A 14,906-nucleotide genomic window follows, 5' to 3' on the forward strand; every position below is an offset into this window, starting at 1 on the left:
AAAGCAATTATTCAATCATACCCTAACCTAACCCTAACTATCTGAGTTAGGTTAATGGCGATTTCCAAACATTTGAATGCTACATTTATAGACGTCCACTAAACTTAGCCATGTTTTTTTTTAAAACATTCGTCACACAGCTGGGGCAGCCTAGCACTAAGGTTGGTTTGTGTACTTATTTGCAGTGTGGTTGGGAAGATTGTAGGGGGAAAAAAGTCACAGGAAAAAAAGTCACAGGAAAAAAGTCACAATTATATATTTGCATGGAATTTGTTAATACCTGTATGTGTTAAATACTCGTCGAGTGCAAATCAACTTAGATTAATTAACTGTAATGTAGTGTGCGTAGGTTGTATATGTATAGTAATATTTATAGCAAACGTAAACATGTTTAATATGAAGTGTGTAGGCCTAAATTCCTCTATAAATACAATATTTAATATTATTTAAAATTTAATAGAATGTTCCAGCCTTTTCGGTTTCCATCGCGTGAAATGCAGAGCATAGGATCAAAACAGAACCGACAAGGCCTACAAAGGCTGGCTTTGACGCAAAACGTCAACAACACACAATATGGACAAGGCCGACTGAGGAGAAGCCGACCAAAGAATGGCCAACGGCAAAAACAAATATGGAAAACACAATGATGTGCCAAAATTTATTTTATAATTAATTTTCTACCGCATATTCAACTAAATACGTGACAAAAGTTGAGGTTGCTGTGTAAATTACGTCAGATTATTTTTATGTAATAATGTTATAAACAGGTTTTCGTTGTAGGGGGAGCGAAATGAGCAAAAAAAGGCGCCGAATATTTAACACGTTATAACACGTGTATTATATACATTTATAAATATATATATATATATATATATATATATATATATATATATATATATATATATATATATATATATATATAATTACTGGCTGTATGTCATTACTTCGCTATGATGTAAAATAAATTGTATGTAGCACTTGAAGAAATAAGAAAAAACACACAATGTAGGCCGACAAAACAAAAAATGTATCAATGTAAACAATATATATATATATATATATATATATATATATATATATATATATATATATATATATATATATATATATATATATATATATATATACAACCAAAATCAATAAACGCAACACAATCTGTTTTGTAATTCTTGTAAAAAAAATTTTTACATAATAATTCCTGGGACATTAATTAAGACAAGCGAAATAGGGGACATAATCACGCTCTTATATAAATATTTATATATCTATATATTTAATTATAAATGTCAAAACAAATCAATAATTACTTTAGAATGTAATATAATTGTTTAACTGTATTCGTGTTTTCAATTTCTTTTTTGTCTACAATCATAATTAAATATATCGTCATCATAAATGCTAAAGTATTACAGCACAATGAAAGTTTTTAAAATCAGAGTTGGTATAAAAACACGCTTTAAATATTATAGAAAAACATCCAGAATAATAGCTTACATTTAACTAAATTTTTGGTCTTTTAGTTCAGATCAAAGATCTTTTAATTAGCTACTGCTTTTTGTGTTTTTTAAAGATCATTTTTTTTAACATAGTGATCAGGTATGGGTTAGATCACTGTAATGATCACACACCTTTTTACTGGTAATTGCAAAAACAATATTCACAGAGTTTTACCTGATTCAAAATCTATGATTCTTGCGGCATGGTACTTTGGTACATCTTTACACGTTTTCCCAAATGTACTTAACAGATCAGTTCGCGGTGGGTTGGGGGTGGGGGTGGGGGTGGGGGGGAGGGAGGGGGTTCAACTTCATTCACCACTGTCCGGACACTTTAGGTCAATTATCCAACCCAGTGTATACCTAGGTGTGACATTAATGTCGCTCTACACATTTGTGGTGGTGAGGTGTGTGTGGTGAACAGAGTGAACATAGCGTCAGTTTTTAGATGACTGTTCTAAACATACATATTCAATTACACATATATACTTATTCAGAAATAGATTTAAATAAGTAGCAGTGGTATTATGACACTATTTTTTTTACAGCTGTTTCATATAATTTGTAATCGTAATCACTATCGCCCAAACTGTCATAATACTACTACTTCATCGTGACGACGTTGTTGACCTTGTCAAAATGTCCCCACCACTACGCAGTTTGCCCATAAGTAAATTTAAATAGAGGTGCCACATCAGTTGTATTTGTGTCTGTATTGTAATTTAAAAAAAAAATTAATTACACGATTAAAACTGTATATATAAAGTAATTATGTGTGAAGATTTATGTATAATATTTTCTAGATCAATTATTCTTAAGCAAATACATTATGCAGTTGCCTTAAACTTAACACCCCTCTTGCCAAATGGTACTACACGTAAAGGTTTTTAAAAAAAATTGCAATGCATCGTAATGGTTATTTTTAGAATGACAAACTTGATACAGCTGTTTATACGTGTTGTAAACGTAGACGCTACTAGAATAGTACAATTCTGCTTAATTGCTGCATGAAAAGAAATCTTGTGATTTACATAGATGTGCCGACCAAAAATAATTTTTTAACAAGCATCATTGTTTAAAACTTTGAGTTTAAAAAGTTTTCAAAAAGGCGCCACTTTGCTGAAAATGGCCAGAGGGGGAGCGGCCGCTCCCCCTGCTCCCCCCCCCCTGCGTACGCTACTGGTTATAAACCATAATATCTTTACGTTTATCAATATGCTACCAAAACAAAAAGAACCCACACCAATAAACACCCACAATTTTAAAAGTATTGACAATTAAATCAAAATATTTCTTAAAAGAATTTTGTTACTTTTTTCTGTGACTTTTTTTCCGGGAAAAGGAAGTTCAATTTGCACCCCCCCCCCCCCTCAAACTTTCGATTTGCACCCCCCCCCTCGAACTTTCGATTTGAATTCCACTCAACCTTTCAATTTATTTTTCAAACCCATTTTGGCGCCCCCTAAGGTCGGCGCCTGGGGACATATGTGTCCCCCCCCGCCCCCCCCCCCCCTCGCTACGCTACTGGACAGCATATATATCTTAATTTGTATTCATTAGGAACGAAAAAGAGGCTTGTTCATTTTCTTTTTAATAATAGCTATTCATGGAGGAGGGGCAGTTGTACTGGATTTAATGGTCTTTTTGTGACCAAAGATGTAGGGGGTATAATCGGCTATAATTGTCACAATATGGATCAGATATATTCGTCACATGTCGCCACACAGATGGTTTCACATGACGTGAGAGGGTCAGACGTTGTGACGATTTATGCTGCATTGGCGGGAGCAATGGCGTCGCGAGGCCGGGTGTCACCCCCCGAAAAATCCTATGTTATATATATATATATATATATATATATATATATATATATATATATATATATATATATATATATATATATATATATATATATATATATATGTAGGTCTACATATAGTTGCAATTGGTGACATCCCCTTCCCTTTATGCCAATGGCGTTAATTTGTGCGTACAAGCCACTTAATAATTCATGTGAAAAAAAGTATCGTTTTCATCGTAAGTCGTTAGATTTTGGTGTCACCCCCTCTACTGTCATTGATTGGCGTATCTGTTTTTCAAAAATACTTAACACGCCTTTATTCCTCTCTAAATTTTGCAGTTGATGTGATATTTTTATTTTTGAGGTGATATTTTAAAAGTGTGCACAATTAATAGTTAAGTTGGTTATCTATAATCATTTATTAAAACAGTTGGATTAACTCTTATTAATCATTCATTGAACTGGCAATTTTCTATACATTTTGCAATTTTTCGTCATGGTGTCACCCGGTGCGGTCCGCACCCCAGCCCCCGCATCGCGACGCCTCTGGCGGGAATGAGTAAAAGTGTAATTTAGCCTAATGTAGGCCTAGAGAAAAAAAAAAGAAAATGTTAATTTTCATTTGAATTTATCTTTTAGTAGTGCTTGGCAGAACTGTGTAATTTTAGGTGCGATGTTATGTCTTTTTGTGCCACCATGGGACACGAATCAGTAAACTATCGCTAAAAAGCCTAGCGAAATTACTTGAACTTGTGTTTCATTTTACCTTTAGATCTAGAAGTTTTAGACTAATCCGCAACAACATGATTATAATTACAAAATAATTATAGAAGAAAAAATATATAATGTCGAAAATAGTTTGCGGTAACATTAAAAGTCTGGTTTTCCGGTCAGAAAACAACGAACTTATTAGTTACATAAAACAACAACAAACAATAGATAGAGGGTAGAGTTAATCAGAGGTTTATCACAAATCACAACGTTTAAAAAGGATGGGGAAGAAACAGCACCAGAAAGATAAATTGTAAGGATCAAAATATCTATATTACACTTGTTTATTTAATATTTATTTTCTAGATCTCTATTTAGAAAAACAATATTATTAGAAAAACAATATTTATAAAATGCTATTAAAATCAATCTATGCACATTTTTAAACATTGTGTAGGCCTATTAAAAAATAATATTTTAGAGGGTGGTGGTAACGTGAACCTGAAAGGCGGTAATATGCGAGAAGGCTACAAAAACACACATTAGGCCTATGTGACATTTTTGTCTCACATTTTACCTCCACTAATTGGTGTGCTGGATTCTAGTAGATTCTAAGTAGATTGCAGTTGCGATGATGATTTCTGCCAAAATTTCACCACTTTCGAATTGCAAAATGCAGATTACTATGAATTTATGAATCTGTTCTAATTTTTGACTTGACTTAGTCCTCTTTTCACTTTTCTCCTTTTGGAACATAGGGCCTGCACCATTTCCTTCCATTTCATCCTATCCCCGGCTATTAATTTTGCCGTCTCCCAAGTTTATATAAGTTGTACATGTATAATTAAATTAATTTAATGCTTAAGGCTGATAATTTATGATGACAGATCATAAATTCCATAAAACTATTTGAGCTAGAAAGAAAATGTTTTTTTTTAAGTGATCCTTACATAAAACTTTTAAATAGAACTTCAAATTTTTTTAAGAATAATTTTTGTTTAATAAAATCCCAAATTAAAAGCTCAATTAATTGAGGAACAAAAGTATTCTAAATTTAAAATGTTTTTCATATACAGATATTTAACCACAAATGAATGGAAACATGAATGGGGAGGATACAAAGGTACTCAAAATACTGGAGAAAACTCAAAATTCAGACGATTGCCATATTACTGCTGCAGGTAATACTTGTATTGATTTTCATTGTATTTTCAAAATAATTTTTCATTTAAGTACATTCTCTAGAAGAAAATTTTTAAAATAATTTGTTATTTAAATAGACTTTCTAGAAAAATATATTATTTAAATACTTAGTCTAGAAGAATGTTTTCAAAATAATTTTAATTAAAAATTATTATAGATGCCTTAAATGTTCATCATGGTACCATTTTAAAGCGCACAAATATTTTCATTTACAGCATTTCATTGCAGCCTTTTGAGAACCCACTATGTACAAATGAGGGAGTTATATTTGATTTACTGTAAGCTTTTTAAAATTATAAAATACACTAATGATACTTTTTACTTATCTATTAGCCTGCTAAATAATTGTATAATTAATTCAAAGTTAAAATTTGAACTTTTAACATTAGTTGATCTTATGAAAAGAATATTTTCATATTTTGAATTTAGAAATGTAGTTTTGAAAAAATATTTTTCCCTTTTCAGTAACATAATCCCTTTCTTGAAGAAATATGGAGTCAACCCTGCCAATGGAGAGGTATAGTGTTTACAGCATTCCTATCATTATGTTTAGGTTGTTTCTTTCAGTGTGTTTACAGTATTCCTTTAAATGTGCTTATAGTAGTTCTTTGTGTATTTAGCTGTGTGTTTGTACTTTTTGGAAAGTTGTTAAGTTTTTTGTTAGCCTTGACAAAATGAATTACATTAATTGTAATAATAATGGCCCCTCATTATGTATGTGTCATTGCTTATAAAGTGGCATATATAAAGGTATCGCTATAATTAATGGGTTTAAATAGCTTTAATAATCTAAGTTGATCCAAGTATATCCAATCAGAAATATTTGTATAAAAGTAAGTATATCCAATCAGAAATGTTCATGTTGAAACATGTTTCTCCAGAAAATGTCTTCCAAGGACTTGGTGCGACTAAATTTTCACAAAAATGCAGCCGGTCAGTTCCACTGTCCAGTTACCTTTAAAGTGTTCAATGAGAACGCTCACATTGTGGCAATCAAACCAAGTGGGAATGTCTATTCTTACGACGTAAGTGCCTTTTTTTACGCCCACAAATGGGAACCACATTATAAATGCTAACTTTCTTCATTCTTACATAATATCACAAAACAGTAATATATTCATCAATCTAAAGGTTAACAAGTATTTACTAGTGTCACAATACATGATGACATCTTAGTGTCACTTAATGACCTTTTGACAAATGTCACGCAGGCTGTGGAGAGACTGAACATAAAACCTTCACATTGGAAGGATCTTCTCACTGACGAGCCTTTCACACGCAAAGATATCATCACAATTCAGGTGAGTCAGGTAGTTTTATCATCATCACAATTCAGGTGAGTCAGGTAGTTTTATCATCACAATTCAGGTTAGTCAGGTAGTTTTATCATCATCACAATTCAGGTGAGTCAGGTAGTTTTATTATCATCACAATTCAGGTGAGTCAGGTAGTTTTATCATCATCACAATTCAGGTGAGTCAGGTAGTTTTATCATCATCACAATTCAGGTGAGTCAGGTAGTTTTATCATCACAATTCAGGTAGTTTTATCATCATCACAATTCAGGTGAGTCAGGTAGTTTTATCATCATCACAATTCAGGTGAGTCAGTTAGTTTTATCATCATCACAATTCAGGTGAGTCAGGTAGTTTTATCATCACAATTCAGGTTAGTCAGGTAGTTTTATCATCATCACAATTCAGGTGAGTCAGGTAGTTTTATTATCATCACAATTCAGGTGAGTCAGGTAGTTTTATCATCATCACAATTCAGGTGAGTCAGGTAGTTTTATCATCATCACAATTCAGGTGAGTCAGGTAGTTTTATCATCACAATTCAGGTAGTTTTATCATCATCACAATTCAGGTGAGTCAGGTAGTTTTATCATCATCACAATTCAGGTGAGTCAGGTAGTTTTATCATCATCACAATTCAGGTGAGTCAGGTAGTTTTATCATCACAATTCAGGTTAGTCAGGTAGTTTTATCATCATCACAATTCAGGTGAGTCAGGTAGTTTTATTATCATCACAATTCAGGTGAGTCAGGTAGTTTTATCATCATCACAATTCAGGTGAGTCAGGTAGTTTTATCATCATCACAATTCAGGTGAGTCAGGTAGTTTTATCATCACAATTCAGGTAGTTTTATCATCATCACAATTCAGGTGAGTCAGGTAGTTTTATCATCATCACAATTCAGGTGAGTCAGGTAGTTTTATCATCATCACAATTCAGGTGAGTCAGTTAGTTTTATCATCATCACAATTCAGGTGAGTCAGGTAGTTTTATCATCACAATTCAGGTTAGTCAGGTAGTTTTATCATCATCACAATTCAGGTGAGTCAGGTAGTTTTATTATCATCACAATTCAGGTGAGTCAGGTAGTTTTATCATCATCACAATTCAGGTGAGTCAGGTAGTTTTATCATCATCACAATTCAGGTGAGTCAGGTAGTTTTATCATCATCACAATTCAGGTGAGTCAGGTAGTTTTATCATCATCACAATTCAGGTGAGTCAGGTAGTTTTGACTATCTGTCACTACTGGTGCTGCCACCTAGCAGTGAAAGTGTTGATCTCTAATAGCAAAACTATTTTCTTTTTGTTCCAACAGGACCCAACCAATTTAGACAAGTTCAACCTGCAGTCATTTTACCACATCAAGAAGAACCTCAGACTCACAGAAGGTTGGTTTACTGGCTATACACTGATTGGCTAGGTCAGACCTTGTAGACACTGATTGGCTAGGTCAGACCTTGTAGACACTGATTGGCTAGGTCAGACCTTGTAGACACTGATTGGCTAGGTCAGACCTTGTAGACACTGATTGGCTAGGTCAGACCTTGTAGACGCTGATTGGCTAGGTCAGACCTTGTAGACACTGATTGGCTAGGTCAGACCTTGTAGACTAGACACTGATTGGCTAGGTCAGACCTTGTAGACTAGACACTGATTGGCTAGGTCAGACCTTGTAGACACTGATTGGCTAGGTCAGACCTTGTAGACTAGACACTGATTGGCTAGGTCAGACCTTGTAGACTAGACACTGATTGGCTAGGTCAGACCTTGTAGACACTGATTGGCTAGGTCAGACCTTGTAGACACTGATTGGCTAGGTCAGACCTTGTAGACACTGATTGGCTAGGTCAGACCTTGTAGAAACTGATTGGCTAGGTCAGACCTTGTAGACACTGATTGGCTAGGTCAGACCTTGTAGACACTGATTGGCTAGGTCAGACCTTGTAGACACTGATTGGCTAGGTCAGACCTTGTAGACTAGACACTGATTGGCTAGGTCAGACCTTGTAGACACTGATTGGCTAGGTCAGACCTTGTAGACACTGATTGGCTAGGTCAGACCTTGTAGACACTGATTGGCTAGGTCAGACCTTGTAGACACTGATTGGCTAGGTCAGACCTTGTAGACACTGATTGGCTAGGTCAGACCTTGTAGACTAGACACTGATTGGCTAGGTCAGACCTTGTAGACTAGACACTGATTGGCTAGGTCAGACCTTGTAGACACTGATTGGCTAGGTCAGACCTTGTAGACACTGATTGGCTAGGTCAGACCTTGTAGACACTGATTGGCTAGGTCAGACCTTGTAGACTAGACACTGATTGGCTAGGTCAGACCTTGTAGACTAGACACTGATTGGCTAGGTCAGACCTTGTAGACTAGACACTGATTGGCTAGGTCAGACCTTGTAGACACTGATTGGCTAGGTCAGACCTTGTAGACACTGATTGGCTAGGTCAGACCTTGTAGACTAGACACTGATTGGCTAGGTCAGACCTTGTAGACTAGACACTGATTGGCTAGGTCAGACCTTGTAGACACTGATTGGCTAAGTCAGACCTTGTAGACACTGATTGGCTAGGTCAGACCTTGTAGACACTGATTGGCTAGGTCAGACCTTGTAGACTAGACACTGATTGGCTAGGTCAGACCTTGTAGACTAGACACTGATTGGCTAGGTCAGACCTTGTAGACTAGACACTGATTGGCTAGGTCAGACCTTGTAGACTAGACACTGATTGGCTAGGTCAGACCTTGTAGACTAGACACTGATTGGCTAGGTCAGACCTTGTAGACTAGACACTGATTGGCTAGGTCAGACCTTGTAGACACTGATTGGCTAGGTCAGACCTTGTAGACTAGACACTGATTGGCTAGGTCAGACCTTGTAGACACTGATTGGCTAGGTCAGACCTTGTAGACACTGATTGGCTAGGTCAGACCTTGTAGACTAGACACTGATTGGCTAGGTCAGACCTTGTAGACACTGATTGGCTAGGTCAGACCTTGTAGACTAGACACTGATTGGCTAGGTCAGACCTTGTAGACACTGATTGGCTAGGTCAGACCTTGTAGACTAGACACTGATTGGCTAGGTCAGACCTTGTAGACACTGATTGGCTAGGTCAGACCTTGTAGACTAGACACTGATTGGCTAGGTCAGACCTTGTAGACACTGATTGGCTAGGTCAGACCTTGTAGACACTGATTGGCTAGGTCAGACCTTGTAGACACTGATTGGCTAGGTCAGACCTTGTAGACTAGACACTGATTGGCTAGGTCAGACCTTGTAGACACTGATTGGCTAGGTCAGACCTTGTAGACACTGATTGGCTAGGTCAGACCTTGTAGACTAGACACTGATTGGCTAGGTCAGACCTTGTAGACTAGACACTGATTGGCTAGGTCAGACCTTGTAGACACTGATTGGCTAGGTCAGACCTTGTAGACGCTGATTGGCTAGGTCAGACCTTGTAGACACTGATTGGCTAGGTCAGACCTTGTAGACTAGACACTGATTGGCTAGGTCAGACCTTGTAGACACTGATTGGCTAGGTCAGACCTTGTAGACACTGATTGGCTAGGTCAGACCTTGTAGACTAGACACTAATTGGCTAGGTCAGACCTTGTAGACACTGATTGGCTAGGTCAGACCTTGTAGACACTGATTGGCTAGGTCAGACCTTGTAGACACTGATTGGCTAGGTCAGACCTTGTAGACACTGATTGGCTAGGTCAGACCTTGTAGACACTGATTGGCTAGGTCAGACCTTGTAGACTAGACACTGATTGGCTAGGTCAGACCTTGTAGACTAGACACTGATTGGCTTGGTCAGACCTTGTAGACTAGACACTGATTGGCTAGGTCAGACCTTGTAGACACTGATTGGCTAGGTCAGACCTTGTAGACTAGACACTGATTGGCTAGGTCAGACCTTGTAGACTAGACACTGATTGGCTAGGTCAGACCTTGTAGACTAGACACTGATTGGCTAGGTCAGACCTTGTAGACTAGACACTGATTGGCTAGGTCAGACCTTGTAGACACTGATTGGCTAGGTCAGACCTTGTAGACTAGACACTGATTGGCTAGGTCAGACCTTGTAGACACTGATTGGCTAGGTCAGACCTTGTAGACACTGATTGGCTAGGTCAGACCTTGTAGACTAGACACTGATTGGCTAGGTCAGACCTTGTAGACTAGACACTGATTGGCTAGGTCAGACCTTGTAGACACTGATTGGCTAGGTCAGACCTTGTAGACACTGATTGGCTAGGTCAGACCTTGTAGACTAGACACTGATTGGCTAGGTCAGACCTTGTAGACACTGATTGGCTAGGTCAGACCTTGTAGACACTGATTGGCTAGGTCAGACCTTGCAGACTAGACACTGATTGGCTAGGTCAGACCTTGTAGACACTGATTGGCTAGGTCAGACCTTGTAGACACTGATTGGCTAGGTCAGACCTTGTAGACTAGACACTGATTGGCTAGGTCAGACCTTGTAAGCTAGACACTGATTGGCTAGGTCAGACCTTGTAGACACTGATTGGCTAGGTCAGACCTTGTAGACACTGATTGGCTAGGTCAGACCTTGTAGACACTGATTGGCTAGGTCAGACCTTGTAGACACTGATTGGCTAGGTCAGACCTTGTAGACGCTGATTGGCTAGGTCAGACCTTGTAGACACTGATTGGCTAGGTCAGACCTTGTAGACTAGACACTGATTGGCTAGGTCAGACCTTGTAGACTAGACACTGATTGGCTAGGTCAGACCTTGTAGACACTGATTGGCTAGGTCAGACCTTGTAGACTAGACACTGATTGGCTAGGTCAGACCTTTTAGACACTGATTGGCTAGGTCAGACCTTGTAGACACTGATTGGCTAGGTCAGACCTTGTAGACTAGACACTGATTGGCTAGGTCAGACCTTGTAGACACTGATTGGCTAGGTCAGACCTTGTAGACTAGACACTGATTGGCTAGGTCAGACCTTGTAGACTAGACACTGATTGGCTAGGTCAGACCTTGTAGACACTGATTGGCTAGGTCAGACCTTGTAGACACTGATTGGCTAGGTCAGACCTTGTAGACTAGACACTGATTGGCTAGGTCAGACCTTGTAGACTAGACACTGATTGGCTAGGTCAGACCTTGTAGACTAGACACTGATTGGCTAGGTCAGACCTTGTAGACTAGACACTGATTGGCTAGGTCAGACCTTGTAGACACTGATTGGCTAGGTCAGACCTTGTAGACACTGATTGGCTAGGTCAGACCTTGTAGACTAGACACTGATTGGCTAGGTCAGACCTTGTAGACTAGACACTGATTGGCTAGGTCAGACCTTGTAGACTAGACACTGATTGGCTAGGTCAGACCTTGTAGACACTGATTGGCTAGGTCAGACCTTGTAGACACTGATTGGCTAGGTCAGACCTTGTAGACACTGATTGGCTAGGTCAGACCTTGTAGACACTGATTGGCTAGGTCAGACCTTGTAGACACTGATTGGCTAGGTCAGACCTTGTAGACACTGATTGGCTAGGTCAGACCTTGTAGACTAGACACTGATTGGCTAGGTCAGACCTTGTAGACACTGATTGGCTAGGTCAGACCTTGTAGACTAGACACTGATTGGCTAGGTCAGACCTTGTAGACTAGACACTGATTGGCTAGGTCAGACCTTGTAGACTAGACACTGATTGGCTAGGTCAGACCTTGTAGACACTGATTGGCTAGGTCAGACCTTGTAGACTAGACACTGATTGGCTAGGTCAGACCTTGTAGACTAGACACTGATTGGCTAGGTCAGACCTTGTAGACACTGATTGGCTAGGTCAGACCTTGTAGACTAGACACTGATTGGCTAGGTCAGACCTTGTAGACTAGACACTGATTGGCTAGGTCAGACCTTGTAGACACTGATTGGCTAGGTCAGACCTTGTAGACTAGACACTGATTGGCTAGGTCAGACCTTGTAGACACTGATTGGCTAGGTCAGACCTTGTAGACACTGATTGGCTAGGTCAGACCTTGTAGACTAGACACTGATTGGCTAGGTCAGACCTTGTAGACTAGACACTGATTGGCTAGGTCAGACCTTGTAGACACTGATTGGCTAGGTCAGACCTTGTAGACACTGATTGGCTAGGTCAGACCTTGTAGACTAGACACTGATTGGCTAGTCAGACCTTGTAGAAACTGATTGGCTAGGTCAGACCTTGTAGAAACTGATTGGCTAGGTCAGACCTTGTAGACACTTATTGGCTAGGTCAGACCTTGTAGACTAGACACTGATTGGCTAGGTCATACCTTGTAGACTAGACACTGATTGGCTAGGTCAGACCTTGTAGACACTGATTGGCTAGGTCAGACCTTGTAGACACTGATTGGCTAGGTCAGACCTTGTAGACTAGACACTGATTGGCTAGGTCAGACCTTGTAGACTAGACACTGATTGGCTAGGTCAGACCTTGTAGACACTGATTGGCTAGGTCAGACCTTGTAGACACTGATTGGCTAGGTCAGACCTTGTAGACACTGATTGGCTAGGTCAGACCTTGTAGACTAGACACTGATTGGCTAGGTCAGACCTTGTAGACTAGACACTGATTGGCTAGGTCAGACCTTGTAGACACTGATTGGCTAGGTCAGACCTTGTAGACACTGATTGGCTAGGTCAGACCTTGTAGACACTGATTGGCTAGGTCAGACCTTGTAGACACTGATTGGCTAGGTCAGACCTTGTAGACACTGATTGGCTAGGTCAGACCTTGTAGACACTGATTGCCTAGGTCAGACCTTGTAGACACTGATTGGCTAGGTCAGACCTTGTAGACACTGATTGGCTAGGTCAGACCTTGTAGACACTGATTGGCTAGGTCAGACCTTGTAGACACTGATTGGCTAGGTTAGACCTTGTAGACACTGATTGGCTAGGTCAGACCTTGTAGACACTGATTGGCTAGGTCAGACCTTGTAGACACTGATTGGCTAGGTCAGACCTTGTAGACTAGACACTGATTGGCTAGGTCAGACCTTGTAGACTAGACACTGATTGGCTAGGTCAGACCTTGTAGACACTGATTGGCTAGGTCAGACCTTGTAGACGCTGATTGGCTAGGTCAGACCTTGTAGACTAGACACTGATTGGCTAGGTCAGACCTTGTAGACACTGATTGGCTAGGTCAGACCTTGTAGACACTGATTGGCTAGGTCAGACCTTGTAGACAGTGATTGGCTAGGTCAGACCTTGTAGACACTGATTGGCTAGGTCAGACCTTGTAGACACTTATTGGCTAGGTCAGACCTTGTAGACTAGACACTGATTGGCTAGGTCAGACCTTGTAGACTAGACACTGATTGGCTAGGTCAGACCTTGTAGACACTGATTGGCTAGGTCAGACCTTGTAGACACTGATTGCCTAGGTCAGACCTTGTAGACACTGATTGGCTAGGTCAGACCTTGTAGACACTGATTGGCTAGGTCAGACCTTGTAGACTAGACACTGATTGGCTAGGTCAGACCTTGTAGACTAGACACTGATTGGCTAGGTCAGACCTTGTAGACTAGACACTGATTGGCTAGGTCAGACCTTGTAGACTAGACACTGATTGGCTAGGTCAGACCTTGTAGACACTGATTGGCTAGGTCAGACCTTGTAGACGCTGATTGGCTAGGTCAGACCTTGTAGACACTGATTGGCTAGGTCAGACCTTGTAGACACTGATTGGCTAGGTCAGACCTTGTAGACTAGACACTGATTGGCTAGGTCAGACCTTGTAGACACTGATTGGCTAGGTCAGACCTTGTAGACACTGATTGGCTAGGTCAGACCTTGTAGACACTGATTGGCTAGGTCAGACCTTGTAGACACTGATTGGCTAGGTCAGACCTTGTAGACACTGATTGGCTAGGTCAGACCTTGTAGACACTGATTGGCTAGGTCAGACCTTGTAGACACTGATTGGCTAGGTCAGACCTTGTAGACACTGATTGGCTAGGTCAGACCTTGTAGACACTGATTGGCTAGGTCAGACCTTGTAGACACTGATTGGCTAGGTCAGACCTTGTAGACACTGATTGGCTAGGTCAGACCTTGTAGACTAGACACTGATTGGCTAGGTCAGACCTTGTAGACACTGATTGCCTAGGTCAGACCTTGTAGACACTGATTGGCTAGGTCAGACCTTGTAGACACTGATTGGTTAGGTCAGACCTTGTAGACACTGATTGGCTAGGTCAGACCTTGTAGACTAGACACTGATTGGCTAGGTCAGACCTTGTAGACACTGATTGGCTAGGTCAGACCTTGTAGACTAGACACTGATTGGCTAGGTCAGACCTTGTAGACACTGATTGGTTAGGTCAGACCTTGTAGACACTGA

At 39.7% G+C, this 14,906-nt stretch overlaps 1 protein-coding gene across 1 annotated transcript in view; it reads left to right on the top strand.

Annotated features, from left to right (window-relative positions):
• The first annotated feature begins 4,186 nt into the window (after positions 1-4,186).
• LOC131950029 (RING-type E3 ubiquitin-protein ligase PPIL2) overlaps positions 4,187-14,906 on the top strand; it is a 33,152-nt gene continuing 22,432 nt past the window's right edge. The window contains exons 1-7 of the mRNA XM_059312043.1: positions 4,187-4,321; positions 5,085-5,189; positions 5,427-5,489; positions 5,677-5,728; positions 6,093-6,236; positions 6,423-6,512; positions 7,827-7,899. Of these exons, the coding sequence (XP_059168026.1) occupies positions 4,290-4,321; positions 5,085-5,189; positions 5,427-5,489; positions 5,677-5,728; positions 6,093-6,236; positions 6,423-6,512; positions 7,827-7,899 (559 nt within the window). The 5' untranslated portion in view covers positions 4,187-4,289. The remainder of the gene's footprint in view (positions 4,322-5,084; positions 5,190-5,426; positions 5,490-5,676; positions 5,729-6,092; positions 6,237-6,422; positions 6,513-7,826; positions 7,900-14,906) is intronic.

This window comes from Physella acuta, unplaced genomic scaffold, assembly GCF_028476545.2.
Source record: "Physella acuta isolate Inbredline_101_S28 unplaced genomic scaffold, ASM2847654v3 ptg000728l, whole genome shotgun sequence".
In the NCBI taxonomy this organism is placed as follows: domain Eukaryota; kingdom Metazoa; phylum Mollusca; class Gastropoda; family Physidae; genus Physella; species Physella acuta.